We start from the raw sequence: 18,785 nt of genomic DNA on the forward strand, positions 1-18,785 counted from the left end.
ACTTTACTTAACTGGGTGTGAGAGTGCGTTATGTGCACACACTGCCTTGATAGTGTCACCCAGGATAAAACTCTTTCCGCTCAGTTATTCTAAAAATTGTAGGGAAGACTCATGGGAGGGTATTTCAAAATTCGATCTCCTACTTGCCATATGAAGTGGTATAATCCAGAAAAGACCCTACTTCACACATTTGCAAAATATGTCACTCAGCTGGTTTAAGGACATTCTAAGGATGGCCTGCTCTGTACTACTGTGTTTTTAAGTCTTTAGAAGTTTGAAATGTGTAGCTACTGCACCTAGCCACTTGAAAGGGTTTCGCATCACAGCCAAGGTATCCTTAAAAAAATTGTTTAGCCTTAAGCCACTTACATTTTTTAATGTGTAGGTGGTTGGTTGAAGTAGATGAGGTAACTTATTTTAAATTGTTTGGTGGAAACATTTGGGATCTGATACAGTAGATTTCTGTGTTTAAGAGTGTTTGGGCTTGTTTCTAACAACTTATTTGTGGAAACGCTGTTTGAGTGGAATCGTTGGTTAGCCCAGCAGACAAAGTTCAGTTTTATATGTTGCTGAAACCATGGACCTAGAACTGACTTGGTAGAACTGACACCTGAAGTCTGTCTCAATTCCAGCAAACATGTTTGCGCTTATTAGAGCGTCTGCTGTGAATAGTGAGGCTATATGTTCACTCAGGACCTTGGTACAAGACTGAGCTTTTCTGTGTTCAGTTTCCTGGCAAAATATGAATATTTTTAATAAAATGGGTGTGTGAGAGAGTGTAAGTCAACTGTTCGTGGTGTTCCATCTTTTCCCAGTGTGCCTCAAACCTTTGCCAGACCTCAGAAGCTTATATGGCTCTTTCTGAATTGCTGTGCAATTTTAGACTCATCAGAGCTGATGAAGGGATTGCTTGATGTAATTTAATGCAAAGGAGTCGTTTTAAGAAATGTTAGAAGGAGCACTTCAATGACCTGTTTTAATGCAACCCTAGTAAAAAGTAAACAGGGCTGGGGTTTCTTTCCCTCCCCCACCCCCTTCCCTCCCAGAAAGAGAAAGAGAGTCCTGTACGGCCAGCTTCTTGGTGATGTGTTGACTGACAAAATAATGTACAAATTGAGAGTTGTTACAGACATTACTATAGCTTGCTTGATTCAAGCAAGTGCATTCATATGGAATACGGGCAATTGTGATACTTTCTCCTATGATCAGAAAAACCGAAATTTTGCTAACTGAAAATAGCAGGCTACTTGTGAGAGGTTTTTTGCAAGATGTGATGTCTTCTAATTACGTAAGAGAGCTGTGCTATTCCACAAGTCCCCTTGTCTCTCAATATTCCACTTGCGTGAGTGGACCACTTGTGTGAGGAGCTCTTTGTGGGTCAGCTAACGATGTCGTGTCTGCATCAGCTCAGAGTTTGTCTGAACTAAGCTGAAAAGGCAAATCCTCCACCTTTGTGGTTTCTGTGCAAACACACCAAATGGGATCTCTGCCTGTGCAGAGCAGAACTTGCTAGAGCTTAGCTTCAGTTTGGTTTGGTTTTCTCTTTTTGTATGAGCTCCTGTGGAGTAAGAACATTTCTAGCTGGGTGTGACCCACACTGCCCCCCTTCCATTCTTCCTTGAAAGAACTGCAGTAACTGTGCAGCTGGAACTTTGGTGAGATTTCTTCTTTTGGTTCTGTCAACCAAGTAAATTTGGCCTCTTTATACCAGAGATTTTCACTTAAGCAGGGACCACTTTGGCAAATAATTTTCTGTGTAAGAGCCATTTCCCAGCACACTGACCTCCAATAGTGCTCCATGTTTCCTGGTGCGGAGGAGACTGCTTTAAGAGAAATGGAGCGCTGTTGAGCCCCAATGCCATCTTGGAAACTGAAGCACTGGGAAGTGCTTCAAGTGAAATGGCAGTGACTGACTTGTGCAAAACTGCTCACACAAATGGTCTGATTGCTTGAGTGGTGTAATTCCAAAGCCGCAAACTCAAGAAAGATGGTCACTTATCTTGCATTAAAAGAAAAATGGGGATTTTCTTTGAAGAGGGACATCCAGAAATGTTCATGTGAATAGTTCATTGCTGCCAGCAATTTTTAAGTGCATATTGTCCACCAGCATATTGTTGAAATACACCCTTGAGAAAGCTTGGCCAAGAACACCCAGAGTGTTTATAAATGAACAGGAATTTGAACCTAAATCTTCTCGGTCCCAGTCCACTCTTCCATTGAACGCAGGATTGATTGATTGCCGTCAAGTCAGTGTCGACTCTTAGCGACCACGTAGATAGATTCTCTGCAGGATGATCTGTTTTCAACTTGGACTTTAAGGTCATTCATTGCTGTCGTAATCGAGTCCATCCACCATGCTGTTGGTTGTCCTCTTCTCTTTCTTTCAACTTTTACCATCTTTATGGACTTCTCAAGGGAGCTGTGTCTCTGCATAATATGTCCCAAATATGATAGTTGAGCCTGGTCATTTGTGCCTCGAGTGAAAATTCTGGGTTGATTTGTTCTGTGATCCATTTGTTTGTTTTCCTGGTTGTCCATGGTATCCTCAAAAGTCTTCTCCAGCACCAAAGTTCAAAAGCATCAATACTTTTTCTATTTTGCTTATTCGAAGTCCAGCTTTCACTTCCACGGAGTGTCATGGGAAAAACCATTTTCTGAACAATTCTAATCTTTGTAGGTATAGACACTTTGCAGCATCTAAATATCCTTTCCAAGGCCTTCATTGCAACCCTACCAAGTGCTAGTCTGCGGCATATTTCTTGACTGCTGGATCCTTTACTGTTGACAGTCAATCCTAAAAGGCAGAAGCTATCCACCACTTCAGTGTCTTTATTATCAATTCTGAGGCTTGTTGCTGTACCTGTTGTCGTTAGTTTAGTCTTCTTTACATTTTGTTGTAGTCCTATTTTTTCACTGTGCTCCTTGACTTTCATTACTAGGTATTTCAGATTATCCCCATTCTCAGGATACCACACCTTTTTAAATGTTAGAAACAGAATAATGTAATAATTTTTGCTTTTCAACCCAGCTTAATATATATTCAGTATATTTAAAATATACACTTAATGTATATATTTGACTGTACACGAAATGCCACCTCTATCCACTTGAAACTGTTAATGGGTCTGTCCTTTTCTGAACCTCAGCCTCTGCTCTTTAACCCATTTTCAGGATCTAGGTCTCCAGGAGCTCAAGCTTTTGGTTTTCTTAATCACTAGTCCTTGTTTCAGCTTCAGAGTGTTTCCTTCACCCTTCTCTCAAAGACCCCGATAGTGTTAGCACCAAGCCTTGAAATCTAAAGGGGGAGTGCCACACCTGTTTGATCATTTTCAGGACATGTGGTAGACAAGGACCAGAGTGGTATCAAAGCTTAGAAAGCATCTAAAAATAATTAGAGCCAACATTCTGAGATTTATTTTGGCTTGAATTGAAGTATTCTAGATCAGTGGAAACTATGAGCCTTCTAGAGTTCTGCTTAAAGTAATTGAGAAGATTCCATTCATATTTGTATACCTTTTTAGTTTCTGTGCCTTATTGGTGATAGTAAAATTATATTTGCTTTGTTAGAATAAAGTACAATTACAAAAATGGATACATAGCCATTATATTCTCCAGCTTGGTCCACTACCTAGACTTATTTATAGACTCAACTACCATTCCGTAGGCTATAAAATAGGATTAAAATTCCTGTGAACATGACACTCTTGCACATAAAATGTAGTCTTAAAATAAAGCAGTTCCCATGGTAAAATTGCCTTCTGTGATCTCGTAGTTTTCCTTCAATCTCATGGTTGCTTGAGCAAAATAGGTTGTTAGCTTCTCTAGAACAGATAATTGTCAGCAGAAAAATCTACTGTCATGTTCTATGTCATCCCATTTCCTGCAGAACGATGATCATTGTCATCATGGTGGTTGGATCTTGACTGTTGGCAAAAAAAAGCATTTAAGAACTTAAGAACAGCCCTGCTGGATCAGGCCCAAAGCCCATCTAGTCCAGCATCCTGTTTCACACAGTGGTCCACCAGATGCCACTGGAAGCCACAGGCAGGAGTTGAGGGCGTGCCCTCTCTCCTGCCATTACTCCCCTGCAACTGGTACTCGGAGGCATCCTGCCTTTGAGGCTGGAGGTGGCCTATAGCCCTCCGACTAGTAGCCATTGATAGACCTCTCCTCCATGAAGCTATCCAAACCCATCTTAAAGCTATCCAGGTTATTGGCTTTCACCATATCCTGTGGCAGAGAATTCCACAAGTTGATTATGAGTTGTGTGAAAAAGTATTTCCGTTTGCTGGTCCTAGATTTCCTGGCAATCAATTTCATGGGATGACCCCTGGTTCTAGCGTTATATGAGAGGGAGAAGAATTTCTCTCTATCCACTTTCTCCACTCCATGCATGATTTTATAGACCTCTATCATGTCTCCCCGCAGTTGTCTTTTTTCTAAACTAAAAAGCCCCAGCCCAGGTGTTGTAGTCTTGGTTGCGCTCTTCTGCACCTTTTCCAGTTCTACAATGTCCTTTTTTAGATGTGGTGACCAGAATTGTACACAGTACTCCAGGTGTGGCCGCACCATTGTTTTGTATAAGGGCATTATAATATTAGCGGTTTTATTTTCAGTCCCCTTCCTATTGATCCCTAGCATGGAATTGACCTTTTTCACAGTGACTGCACATTGAGTCGATGCTTTCTATGAGCTGTCCACCATGACCCCAAAATCCCTGTCTTGTTCATTCATCTATAGCTCAGATCCCATCACCGTATACTTGAAGTTGGGGTTTTTTGTCCCAATGTGCATCACTTTACACTTGCCAACACTGAATTGCATTTGCCATTTTGTCACTCACTCCCCCAGTTTGGAGAGATCCTTTTGGAGCTCCTCACAATCAGTTTTGGATTTCACTACCTGATTGAGTTTGGTATCATCTGCAAATTTGGCCACCTCACTGCTTACCCTTCTAGATCATTTAGGAATAAATTAAAAAGCACTGGTCCCAGTACAGATCCCTGGGGGACCCCACTTCTTACTTCACTCCATTGTGAAAACTCTCCATTTATCCCTACTTTCTGTTTCCTGTCCTTCAACCAGTTAGCCGTCCATACATGTACTTGTCTCCTTATCCCATGAATGCTAAGTTTTCTTAGGAGTCTTTGATGATGACCTTTGTCGAAAGCCTTGCAGAAGTCCAGGTATACTATGTCAACTAGATCAGCTTTATCCACATACCTGTTGACACTCTCAAAGAACTCCAAAAAGGTTTGTGAGGCAAAATTTACCTTTGCAGAAGCCATGCTGGTGTTCTCTCAGCAGGGCCTGTTTTTCTGTGTGCTAAACAATTTTATCCTTGAGAATGTTGTCCATCAATTTGCTTGGGACAGACGTTAAGCTAACCGACCTGTAATTTCCCAGATTGCCCCTGGATCCGTTTTTGAAAATTGGTGTTACATTTGCTACTTCCCAGTCCTCTGGTACAGAGCCCGTTTTCAGGGATAAGTTATATATTTTAGCAAGGAGGTTAGCAGTTTCACATTTGAGTTCTTTAAGGACTCTTGGATGGATGCCATCCAGCCCTGGTGATTTGCTATTTTTCAGTTTTTCCAGACAGTATAGAGCATCATCTCTTGTCACTTCTGTCTCACCCAGTTCTTTAGTCTCCGTCCCTGAAAAGCCTGGTTCAGGAACAGGTATATGTTCAGTATCCTCTGCCATGAAGACAGATGCAAAGAACTCATTTCTTTCTATTTGGCATTAAAAGGAGTGGGATAACTTGATGTTTCTCTTTCAGTAGTTCTGCCTCATTGCTAGTAATACAAACAATGCTTCCAAAGGAATGTTAATAATTGATAAGGAAAATGTGTTTTTAAGAATCCTTGATTAGAGAAAAAATATCAATATTTCAGACTTCTTGTAATTGCCTTGTACCTCATGACTCTGCTATAGGTGTATATCTCCTTCTGGGCATTTTGAAAACTTTCTGGGAAAGTAACTAAAGCATTTGTCACCAGCAGAAAAAACTGATCTCCCAATGTCTGTGTTTCATTGGCACCCCTTTAATATTAGTATTCTCTTAGTGTCTTGGCAAATAATTCCAGCAATAGGGTGAGTAGGATGGCAGGATGCTTATGTGCAGCACCCACCTGTCCAGTCTTTAGGGCTACCAGTCTCCACTGGCTATTGCTTACTCCTCCCCTCCCACTCACAGTAGCATGGTTCTGTGTGTTCTTCTGGCGCTGCCATTACACACCTTGGGGGATTAAAAGGGATTCTACCCAGACTCTTCTCACTGGCTATTGCTTGATCCACCTACTCACAGTTATGGCAGTTCCTGTGTCTCCTTTGTGTATGAATGGGAAGGGGACAATAGAAGAGACTCATCTGGATTTCACCCAGCTGGCTATTACTTGCTCATCTGAACTACTGGGAATGCTGTCAGCCATACTTAAAGTGCTGCTGAAGCTACCACTGCCAACAGAGGTATGACGAAAGACATTATTTTTAAAGAAGTCTCCTCTCTAACACCCCAAAGCAGATGAGGACAAAAAAATTGCAGACAGATAAATTGGGGGTGGAGTGTTTACTATAGGACTGCCTCTGTACACTATAGTTGGGGTGAGAAGAATTTACAGTTTTAAACTGTTTTACTTGGGTTTCCCCCCTAGAGCTCTGCAGGGAGATCATATTTCACTGGGGGTTTGGTGTGTTTAAATGATTGAATCACTTCTGCCTCTGCCTTTTCACTGACCTTCTGGCTCAAAGTATTGTGTTCCTGGCAGATGCATTAATTGAAACTTTTCTGAAATTATTTCACTGTCTTTTTCCTATATGGCTTGTCAAATGTATAAAGCAAGCTGTAGTATTAGTTAAATGCTCCTAAAATATATTTTCACACAATTTCTGGCCTTTTGAGAGCTGCAGCCCTCAAATTAGTTTTCTAGTTAATCTTCTTGGCTAACAGTCTGCTTGCCTTGGCCCCTTTCTAAGATATAATAAAATCTTACTGGTGCTAAGTAAATCCTCTCCAGTTCTTTGTATATCTTTTAGAACCCCCGAGCCATTATGTTGTTAACTTCTTATAAGTGTTTTTATATACCCTCTATGAACATATTAAAAGCATGCTATGTGGATTGCATAAGGACCCTTACAATTCAAATTAACCTTAAAGTATTCACCAGATTCAACTTTTATCTGGTTAACCATTGATTGCTCCTATAAAATGAGGTTGAATCTTCATCAGGGCCCATACCAACAAACTCTTTAGCTTGTATGCAATATAGCTAAGCATATATTGATTTTGGACATAGTAAGACCAAATACACTGGCCCATGAAAATCTTACTTGTAAATTTGATGCTAACAATAAATCCACAGAGCACACACAATGAACCTGGTAGGCTATTAATGTTAGAGCCGGGTCTCACGATCAGTGAGACCTGGTTTTCGAGAGTGAGCTTAGCCCGCTCTCCCCGCACACGAGCAGGGCGGGAGCCCTGGGCAGCCAGATCAGCTGCCCACACAATTGCTGACTCCGTGACAGAGCCGGCTGGGGGGAGCGGGGGCCGATCGGCCCCGGAAGCTCCAGCATGCCCTGCAGAAGTGCGCAGGGCATGCTGGCAAGATCCCCAGAGCCAGGAGGTGGCTTTTCACCTTCCCTCCGGGGATCTTCTCATGAGTAGGCACGGCTACTCACGGTTTTAAAAACCGGGTTTGTGGAGCGCTCGGGAGGGGTGCTTAGGCGGGTTAACCGCCTGGGAGCCCGATGGCTCCCACGATCAGGCAAAATCGGGCTAGGCTCCCCTAGCCCCATTTTGCCTGATCGTGGGAATAGACCCTTAGACTAGCAACATGTTACTTTGGGAATCATTTACACATAAATAGGATGATTCCTGCAGCATTATGAATTCTCAGCTTTTCACCTCAAATGTTTATATTGGTCATGATCTCTCTTTTCCCATCTTAGTTCAGACTACTCGTATTAACCAGTTCTAAACTTTATATATCCCTTGGGCCTGAAAGCAAATGTAAACACATGTTCTTATCTTGGTAGACCCTGTCACTCGAGTAAGTTGCTCCACACATGCCGATAATACAAAACTTTTAAGTCTTTACTAATCATATAACAGTTATCTCTCAAAAATAGCCTTGGAGGGATTTAATGTTGGCTTTGCCAGTGATCCTGTTGATGCCCTGGTTGAGAATTGGAACAACTTGCTCACCAGGGCAGTAGACACGATTGCTCCTAAGCATCCCCTCCGACCTGCTTTAAAACTGGCCCCTTGGTATACGGAAGATCTACGGGGGCTGAAGCAGCAAGGTAGGCGACTGGAGTGCAAGTGGAGAAAGACTCGATGCAAATCTGACAGATTACGACATAGAGCACATTTAAAGATCTGTGCTCAGGCGATACGTGTAGCAAAGAAGCAGTTCTTTTCTGCCCGTATTGCCTCTGCGTGTTCACGTCCAGCGGAGTTGTTCAGGGTTGTGAGGGGACTAGTATCTGCCCCCCATCCCTTGAACGAGAATTTGGAGTCATCAGGAACCCGCTGTGGTGTGTTTAAAGAATTTTTTGCAGATAAAATCTCTCAGATTCGGGCCGACCTAGATGGAGACTCCACAATTAATTTGATGTCTGAACTGGAGGTGTCCGACAACTCCTCTTATGTGGCTCGACTGGATCAGTTTCAGTTTGTGACTCCTGATGATGTGGACAAGCTGCTTGGAGCGGTGAGGCCTACCACTTGCTCTCTTGACCCTTGCCCAACATGGCTTGTTCTATCTAGCAGAGAGGCTGTTGTAGGCGGCCTGGTGGAAATCATCAATGCCTCTCTGAGGGAGGGCAGGATGCCTCCTTGTCTTAAGGAGGCAGTCATTAGACCTCTTTTAAAGAAGCCTGCGTTAGATCCCTCAGAGTTGAGTAATTATAGGCCTGTCTCCAACCTCCCATGGTTGGGCAAGGTAATTGAGAGGGTGGTGGCCTCTCAGCTCCAGGCTGTCTTGGAGGAAACTGATTATCTAAACCCATTTCAAACTGGTTTTCAAGCGGGCTATGGGGTGGAGACTGCCTTGGTCGGCCTGATGGATGATCTCCAATTGGCAATGGACAGAGGAAGTGTGACTCTGTTGGTCCTCTTGGCTCTCTCGGCGGCTTTCGATACTATCAACCATAGTATCCTTCTGGAACGTCTTAGGGTGTTGGGGGTGAGAGGCACTGTTTTACAGTGGTTCCGCTCCTACCTCTCGGACAGATCCCAGCTGGTGTCGATTGGAGATTGTTGCTCTTCAAAATCTGAGCTTAAGTACGGTGTCCCTCAAGGCTCCGTACTTTCTCCAATGCTTTTTAACATCTACATGAAACCGCTGGGAGAGATCATCAGGGGATTTGGAGCTGGGTGTTACCAGTATGCTGATGACACCCAGATCTACATCTCTATGTCAACGTCTTCAGGAGCTGGCATATCCTCCCTAAATGCCTGCCTGGAAGCAGTAATGGGCTGGATGAGGGAGAATAAACTGAAGCTGAATCCAGATAAGACGGAGGTACTTATTGTGCGGGGTCAGAACTCCAGAGACTATTTCGATCTACCTGTTCTAGATGGAGTCACACTTCCCCGAAAGGAACAGGTTCGCAGTCTGGGAGTACTTCTGGATTCACACCTCTCCCTGGTTTCTCAGGTTGAGGCGGTGGCCAGGGGTGCCAGGGTGATAGGGGTGCTATCAGCTCCGGCTGATACGCCAGCTGCGCCCATTTCTCGAGATCAATGACCTCAAAACAGTGGTACATTTGTTGGTAACCTCCAGACTGGACTTCTGTAATGCGCTCTATGTGGGGCTGCCTTTGTATGTAGTCCCGAAACTTCAGTTGGTCCAGAATGTGGCAGCCAGGTTGGTCTCTGGGTCATCTCAGAGAGACCACATTACTCCTTTGTTGATGGAGTTACACTGGCTGCCAATAGGTTTCCGGGCAAAATACAAAGTGCTAGTTATAACTTATAAAGCCCTAAACGGCTTAGGCCCTGGGTATTTAAGAGAGCGTCTTCTTCGCTATGAGCCCCACCGGCGGCTGAGGTCACTTGAGGAGGTCCGTCTCCAGTTGCCATCAACTCGTTTGGTGGCTACACAGAGACGGGCCTTCTCGGCTGCTGCCCCGAGATTGTGGAATGCGCTCCCTGCTGAGATACGATCCTCCCCATCTCTGGTAATTTTCAGAAAACACCTGAAAACACATCTCTTCAACCAGGCTTTCTCAGCTTTTTAAAACTTGTTTTTAAATTGTTTTGATTATTTAATTGTTTTATGATGTTTTTAATTGTTAGTTATTGTTTTATGCTTTATAATTTTTGTTTAATTATTAATTGATTTTAATGGTGTTTTAATGTAAACCGCCCTGAGCCTTTTGGAAGGGCAGTATAAAAGTTTTAATAATAAATAATAATAAATATCTTCATATTTTTAGCCTACTTTCCAGTAGGCTTATGCGATCACCCAGCATTCCGTGTCCCCCCACCCCCATCAACTTCGCAGTGCCTGGACCAATATGAACCAAACCAGGTACAATTGTAGGGACACATAGGGATACCTCAACAGCATAGTTTGTGATGTCATCCACCATTATTCAAGATGGTGGATGCATGGACATTTGAGGCACAAGAGGGCTAATTTGTGAATCACCTAACCATTTTTAACCAAATTTGTAACAGCTATAGAGACACAAAGGGCAAACCTCAATGGCATAGTTTGTGATGATCTACTGATTTGAACCAAATTACATACAGTTGTAGTGAGTGACACACAGGGACCCGCAGTGGTGTAGTTTGTAATGATGTCATCCACCCCAATCTAAGATGGCGGACGCATGAACATTTGAGGTGCAAGAGGTCTAACTTGTAGACCTCAATTTGAACCAAATTTAGTCCATTTGTAGAGACAGTGAAAGGAAAATGGGCTGATTAGTTCTTACTAGATCAATTTGTTGATTAGTAATTTTTTGTGGGTCACCTTGAAAATAAGCAATTGCTAAAAAGGTGAGTGTTTGGATTCCTTAGCCACCTCACCAACAGCAAAGTCTACTTCTTGTGACTTGCCACTTCTGCATTTACCATGTACTCTTCCAAAGTTTTAATTTGCTCTTTGATGTGGCTGTGATGGATTATGTATAGATCTTTGTATAGCATTATCTACTCCAGTGGCTTCTATTGCCCAGTGCATGCTAATTTAATGGCTGATCTTGCCTGGACGTTTGATCCTGTAAGATAACTTACCATGACATTGTACAAATTCACATTCTTGTAACAACTGTAAAATGTGTATATATAAAAAGCCAGAGCTTTGATATGACAGATAATTGAAGTTTCAAGTATATAAAACATTTAAATAAAGCTCAGTTTTTAACCAAGCTCAGGGTTGCACATTTTGAAACTAGCAGTGAAATTATATAGACCTTCTAACTTGTGTTAAATTAAAAGAATATCTTTAAGAGACCAACTGGATATGTTTCAAAAAGCTAACCTCATTTTTGTAGTAGCTTCTCTAAGGGGCTGACGGATCATTTTGGCTCACTTGCAGTTTCCAAAATTAGAACTTGGTACAATGGCTTAAGTCTTATTATCCCAAGGGCCGTTGGAAAAGTTTGACATAGGGTTTTTTTTTAAAAAAAAGCTATGAAGATATAGTCATAACATTTTCAGCCAGATTTTTTCAGACTTTGTACTTAGAACAGTAACATGTTATAAATATTATTAGAACTTGGACTAAACTTTGTAGCTTTCAAATATGTTTTTAATTTATAAAGTGTGAACTTAGGTTTCGAACAGATTTCTTTAAAAATTGGAAATACTAAAATATGGTGAACTTTGTACTCATTAAGAGTTTAATTATTAGGAAATAGAAATCTTAAAGCCTTTGTATGCATTCTTTAGTTTCATTAAAAAAATACTCAAGGTTGCCATTATTAATTTATTCTGGAGAAGTTCCATTAACGTCACTGAAAACATTGTGAAAGTGCTATGAGGATTTGTGGATTAACAGCTAGTGAATACAAACTGTTTGGTAGGCTGATATTCTTCTTCTAGTGTATGTTGAAACAGGCAAGTTGACATTTACAAAACGTTGTGGGGTAGTGGTTAGGGTGGCCTTTCGAGGAAGATGGCACTCCAAAGAGTGCTTTCCCACAGTCTGTTAGTTGCCACACCCTGCCCATCTATATGAATTTATAAAGCTGCCTGACATCTATAGTGCCATACAGCTTCCTATATTCCTAAGGAAATATCATCAACTGGCTTTAGGTAGCTTAGAGTGACCTGATGAGCTCTGGCTATCAGCTGGTTATTGGGGCACATCCCATATTAAGGTCTTAAGGTTAAAAAGGCCAATTTTATTTTATCATTTAAGAACATAAGAACAGCTCTGCTGGATCAGGCCCAAGGCCCATCTAGTCCAGCATCCTGTTTCACACAGTGGCCCACCAGATGCTGCCGGAAGCCACAGACAGGAGTTGAGGGCGTGCCCTCTCTCCTGCCATTACTCCCCTGCAATTTATTTAGCATATTTGTATACCACCCACTACCAAAGTCTCTAGGTGGTTTACAATGTTAAAATAAAACAACAAAATTTAAAACAACTTAAAACATATAAAAGTTCAAATTAAAATAGTTAAAACCCACTAATTAATGTTTTGGGGATAAAGAGATCCCTCCTTCTTCAGACTTGTGTGTCAACGCCACTCCTAGCTTCTGCTTACTGTCTTGGCTTATGTTCTGCCTGGATACCTGTTGTCCTTAGGTTATGGTTGTATAGGCTGGGCACTTAGTAATGGATTCTATAATTTCTTTTCCACCAGCTGCTTTGAAGGTGTGTTCTCCTGGTCCCACAAAGGCACTGCTACTCAAGCTGTTCATTCTGACTAGGAACTAGCCCTTGTCTTCTCTCAGTTGAAACTCCCGTCACCATCTTAATTCACATTTTGTTCTACTCCTTCACCTAGGAATTATCCAGCTTTACTTCGAGTGATAATTATTAGTTTAGAGCTCTGGCAGGTTTGACTTCTTCTAGGCTTCTGAGACAATATAGCAGTTCAAACCGTGGTTAGGGTGGGTTTACAGATGGATAGTTGCTAGTCTGTGTTTACAGCAGATGCTATCATTTTGTGTTGTTGATATGACACAATTTTCAGGAATTTGGAAAAACTAGTTTTCAAGAAATCTACATACTAGACTGTATTTATGCCAGATGTTATCACTTTGTGTTTACTTATTATTATGACACTATTTTAGGGAATTTCAACAATCTACTTGTAACTTGACTATTCACAAGTCATGTTCATCCTACAGAGGCATGCCACAGTACATATGCAGCCTCTTCGTGCCTTGACTTGGTTTTGTCTGTGGTCTGAATTGGGGAGTAGGTGACAAGAATGTAGGACTGACTCTCTACACCTTTGTAGGAAGGTATCAAATGCAGGAACAAAAGCCCAGAAGATAATTTATTGCACAGCACCGTCAGTGATCGAGACAGGCAGTGACACACGAAACACTCACCCAACTGGCTGAAACTGACAACACGAACACAAGAGATACTTCTGAACACTGGAAGCAGCAGTACACCATCAATATGAGGGGGAAAGGCAAGGCAGCACTCAGATGCCAAGGAGAGGAGGCTGTATGAGCACCTGGGCGGCATAGGTGCAGATGTTGGAGAATGAACATTCCATTAAGTCTGATGAGGAAGGGACAGGAAGGAAGGGGTAGAGCCTGGGTGGAGGTGGGCAGGGCCAAATGGGGCGTGGAGAGTGTACTGCGCCATTTGAGACAGATCAGGGCTGTACTGATGAGGAAACAGCTGTACCCTGAGTGATAGCCTCGGCTTCCAGGGAGGAGCAAGCTGAAGGACTGAGGCACACAGAGGAGAAGGATTCAGGTGGCAGGATCTCCTTCCCTCAACCTCTGAGGCACCAAAAGAAGGGCAATCCCAAGGAGAGCAGCATATGGTTGGGGAGAAGCAGCTGAACTTCTGGCAAACAAGATTCAAGTCTCATGGCTCTCTCTGAAGGACAGTTCTGTTTTACTTCTTTTGAAAGAGAAACCAAAACCATCTTGACCATCTAAGAATGGAAGATAGTTTTGGTTTGCCATTGGAGGGAACTGAAGGCTCTTCTTGAAGAAATATCATAGGACTTTGAGATCTCCCTCCTTTCTTTTTCCTGACGATGCCAACTTGTTCCTTGCTATGCTAAGGCCCAAGGTACTTCTAGCCGTATCCATAGGGATACATTCCAAGGTCTTATCCAATACATGCTACCTCCCAAGTTCCATGAGACAGTATGCCTTTGCATAGCAGTTGCAGGGGAAGCAATGGTGGGAGAGGAAATATGTCTTCACCTCCTGCTTGTGGACTTGGCAAAGACTTCTGGTTGGCCACTGCAGAAACAGGATGCCAGACTAGACAGGCCTTGGCCTGATCCACCAAGGTTCATTGTTATCTTGGGTGTCCCGCAAACTGCTGTCAAACACATTTGTCACCTATGCCACAGACTAGCCACCCATGATCCTAGTACTTCCAATACTATAGGAAGTACTACATCATTCCAATAGGTAGAATGATGCATTTTTATTTAATCCTCACTAGTCTTTTAAAATAGGTCACTATTATCCCCAATTCTCAGATAAACAATTGAGGCTAAAGGATGGTCTTGCAGAATGACACACAGTATGTCGGAGAAGCCACATTGGGAATCAGGTCATGTTGGCCAGCTCTCATAAGATTTGATTTATTCTTTTTTCTTCCTGCAAAGAACAGTAGTTTGCAAGCACTGTGAGATTCATTAGTAAATCCTTTGGGGTATAAATGTGGCATCAGACATTCTCTAAGCAAAGCAATTCATAAGGAGAATGAAACCAGTATATTATTGCCACTGAAGAAGACCAAGTGTTGGTTGAAACGTGTTTGGCATTGGCTAAATGATTCTATATTCTCCTCTTTGGTTGGCATTAGACTGGTGAACATATTAGGACTTTTTGAGAGAATCCCTTTCAATCAATTGTGACATATCTTTTTATCTCTTCGAGGGATGGACTTCACTAGTCTGTAGCCAGTTATCCAAGAAGAACTTCATTAAGCTGTCATGTATACCTTCTTATATGCTTTTAAAATATTTTGATGTTTTTAAATGTATGATTATACCTATCAATGTAATTTATATAATCTTTTATACTTACTACAACCTTATGATTAAGTACATTAACATTTTGGTTTAGGATTCTCTTGTCTGCTCTCATTACCTTGGAATCCAGTGATTTCAGTCCCATCCCAAGAATAGCAGACACTCTTTCCTTAGCAAATTGTATAAGATTAATTGGTATGTATGGATGTCGGTTGCAGTTTTGCAAAGACCACTTTTGCTAAGCCGAGTGCCAAGATGCAATTCTAAAAGGAAGTATATGTGCTGGGGCAATATGGCATAAAGCTGAAGTGAAATGCGAGTGTGGGGCTAGGTGTACATTTTTAGATTTGCATAGCATTTGTGTGGGTGCAGATTTGTCTATATTTCATTGTTAATGGAGAACTTCAAACCTTGTATACGAATGCTGTCACTTTTTGGTTGGCAGGAATTGGCTCTCCGTAGTCAGCTTCCCAGCATGGAACAAGATGGTGGCTCTCAGAATCCAGTGTCCTCTCCTGGAATGTCTCAGGAACTGAGAACAATGACCACAAACAGTTCAGATCCTTTTCTTAACAGGTTTGTATCTGTAGCTGCTGGTGGTTTTGTTTAGCCAAAGAGAATGTTCATATTCTGTTTGCATGTAATCATCTGTTTTGAACATCTGTCTGTTCCAAGAACCACAGCTGAAAATGAATTTTTCCTTAAATGGCAAGTCCAGTTTAAAAAAGAAAGAAAGAAAAAAGAGCTGAGGGTTAAAAGCTGTCTCCTGTGGGAGGAAGTCAACTGTTCAGACTTGTAGGAAGGGTTCGTCTTCAAAGTTATAACATGTTTACCCGGGCGCAAGTCTGTTGATGAACAACCATTTAGAATTACTGACTCGGAAAAGCTTTTCAGAAGACAGCAATGAAATCTACTGTGGGGCTCACTTTAAGGAGTTTTTAAGCATTCCTGGTTCTATTTTTATCCTTGTAGCACTGACACAGGAAATGGAGATAAGATTTTTTTACATATCATATTTCAAGGCTTACAGGCTAGCTTTTCTGGCATTCTTCTGTGCAACCCATGGATTGTTGCTCAGAATGCTGTGCTTTTTTTATTTTCAAGAAATGTTTCTAGCTCTCATTGCAGATAACCTTTGAAAATGGGAAATGCACATATTCTAGCAACTTGGAATGTGGTGTTCTTGACTGCCTGACTTGTAAGCCTACATTATGATATTGAAGGGCCTGATTCTGGATTTTTCTCTCACCTCATCAAGTCATAAGCACATTTCCTTGCAGACGTGTAGGGACAATGAAGCAATGGGGGACAAATGTCACTTGGTCATGGGTGCTACCTAGCCCCCCTGGTTGTCCTTCACAACCCTGCTCCATTGCCCTCATTTCTTTGCCCCCCATGCTGCTGCAGCCATGGCAGCATACCCGTGCTGTGGCCTTGTCACCGTCTTCACCGTTTTTTCCCTTCCCCCCATGCTTCCCCCACTGCACCCAGCCAGGTGCACAGGCATGCACTGTGGTGGGGGCAGGGGCGCGGTGGCCCCCTCTCCCTCTCCAGCCTGTGAAGCACTTGCTTTGTGTTGGCCGGATGCTTCTTTTCATCCAGCCAATGCAAAACAAGCACTTTGCTGGCTGAAGAGGGTGAGGGGGCAGCACGTTTTCCTTCCTAACCCTAACCGGCCATGAGGACACGGGAGAAGAATGTGGCCTGCGCTTCCAGCCTCTGCAGTCGTGACAGGATTAAAGAACAAGACGGCGGCAAGTGAAAGAGATACCGCTGTGGGGCAGAGGTAGAAATGCCAGCAGCATCGTGGGGTGGGAAGAGGTGAGACAGTGGAGGCCTACTACACCCCTGCTTCCCTGGAAGTTACACTAACTTCACTAGAACTTGCTTGCAAGCAGATGGGCTGTATCACATGGCTTCCCCAAAGTGGCCACTGAGCCTTTTTCCATGTCCCACCCAAAGAAAATGGAACCAGTGGAATGGGGGTAACAGTGTGAGGCCAGGTAGCAAGTATAGTTTCCTCAACTGCATCCTTACAACTCATCCAAAAGAACTATGACTGCCCTAAATAGAAGAGGGGGGAAGAGGGGAACTATCAAGAAGGACAGAACCCCCTCAGAAAGAGGCAGAGCCCTCAAAATGATACTTAAAATTGAGAGGTCTTTGGGGGAATGTAAGCCTTGTTTAGACATTATTCTGCACACCCAGGTCCAATAACGACAAGACACATCTAATTGGATGAACTAGGGCCACTTTTATTGTTTAAATCACAATAACCTGCAATGAGGAATTACAATTAGAGTGCGGCTACCCCTTCTCTAGGTCAGCCTCATAAGGAGGACTGCCCACAATAGGGCAAAGGACTGGGTGGTGTTTCAGCCCGGTGCCAAGTCATCACAACCGTGAGGCTTTAACCCTGCTGAAGGGGTGGCCAACCAGCCCCACCCCACCCAGGCTGCAAAACTCTTAATTGGTGGGTGCTAGCCAGCCTCCTAGTAGGGGTGGATCAAAGCCCAAGGGCCACAAAACCTGCATGGGCTCTTCCTCGGCTTCCCTACTCACCTTAAATTGTTCCCCAGTCAAGCACCGAACAAGACAACCTAGCCCAACCCACACTCACCTGGAAAGTGACCAAATATGCAATGTGAAAACATGTGAAACAGGATGCTGGTCTAGATGGGCCTTGGGCCTGATCCAGCAGGGCTGTTCTTAATGACAACTCTACCAATAGAGTCAGTGAGAAGTAGGCGATGAAAGGCCACACCAAAGCCAATAAGGTTTGACCCAAAAAATTCCTACTTGCCCCCCAAAAGGTGACTGGATAACCCTGACTGAAATGGGATGGGGGAATGGATGCTTTACCCCCAGAGCGACTGAGGGAAAACAAAGGGAGATGGCCGCTTAAGCAGTCGTTCCCCCATTCTCATTGGCCAGCCCAAGACACGTGCCGAGGGAGTCAAAATGGTGGCCCCCATGCCTGGCTCAAAGGCTGGGCACACAACTCCCCCCCCCCGCCCCTGCATTACCCGGATGCAGAGGCAGGGAGCGGTTTTGTACATGCATAAAGGTGCTTGCACACATGTATGTTTGTGTGTGTGAATGCATTCATTTTAAAAGTGAACCTGGGTACGGACTCCCTCAAATGCAGAGGAAGTGTGCATGTGTTGAAGATACTTGAATAACTCTGCATGCAAGAACTCCCCCCCCACCCCAGTCTGTGGCTGCATTTCTGCCATGCTATGCACAGGACATGGAGATTATATTAATTATGACTGAACACCCATGACTGCTTTGATAATGATCTATTCCCACTCCAGCCAGTAGCCTCAGAGTATATTCATGTCGCATGATGTCTATGTAGGTTTATGGTCCTTTTTGGAGTTTGCTGAATTGGTTCCACTTACAAGTAATCTGTGCTGGATTTATTTATTTGAAAGACACTCTGCATATATGATTTCTTGTTTAAGGGAAGAGTATGTTTATGTGCTCAGGATCTCAGGAGGTGTCTCTGTGTTCCCCACACCAATTCCAAGTTGTTTTCCCTCTTAAAGCGAGTCCAGTCTCTACCCTTCACTCCCCTTTCTTGTTCATTATATCTTTCAAATCTCAGTCTTGTCATCCAGAATCTGAAACCTGCC

The 18,785-nt window shown here is 43.0% G+C and overlaps 1 protein-coding gene across 13 annotated transcripts in view; it reads left to right on the plus strand.

Annotated features, from left to right (window-relative positions):
• YAP1 (Yes1 associated transcriptional regulator) overlaps positions 1 to 18,785 on the plus strand; it is a 137,621-nt gene that overhangs the window by 111,036 nt on the left and 7,800 nt on the right. For all 13 annotated transcript variants that reach the window (XM_053310402.1, XM_053310404.1, XM_053310403.1 and 10 more), the window contains one exon: positions 15,593 to 15,723. In XM_053310402.1, the coding sequence (XP_053166377.1) occupies positions 15,593 to 15,723 (131 nt within the window). The remainder of the gene's footprint in view (positions 1 to 15,592; positions 15,724 to 18,785) is intronic.

This window comes from Hemicordylus capensis, chromosome 3 (assembly GCF_027244095.1).
Source record: "Hemicordylus capensis ecotype Gifberg chromosome 3, rHemCap1.1.pri, whole genome shotgun sequence".
NCBI lineage: Eukaryota > Metazoa > Chordata > Lepidosauria > Squamata > Cordylidae > Hemicordylus > Hemicordylus capensis.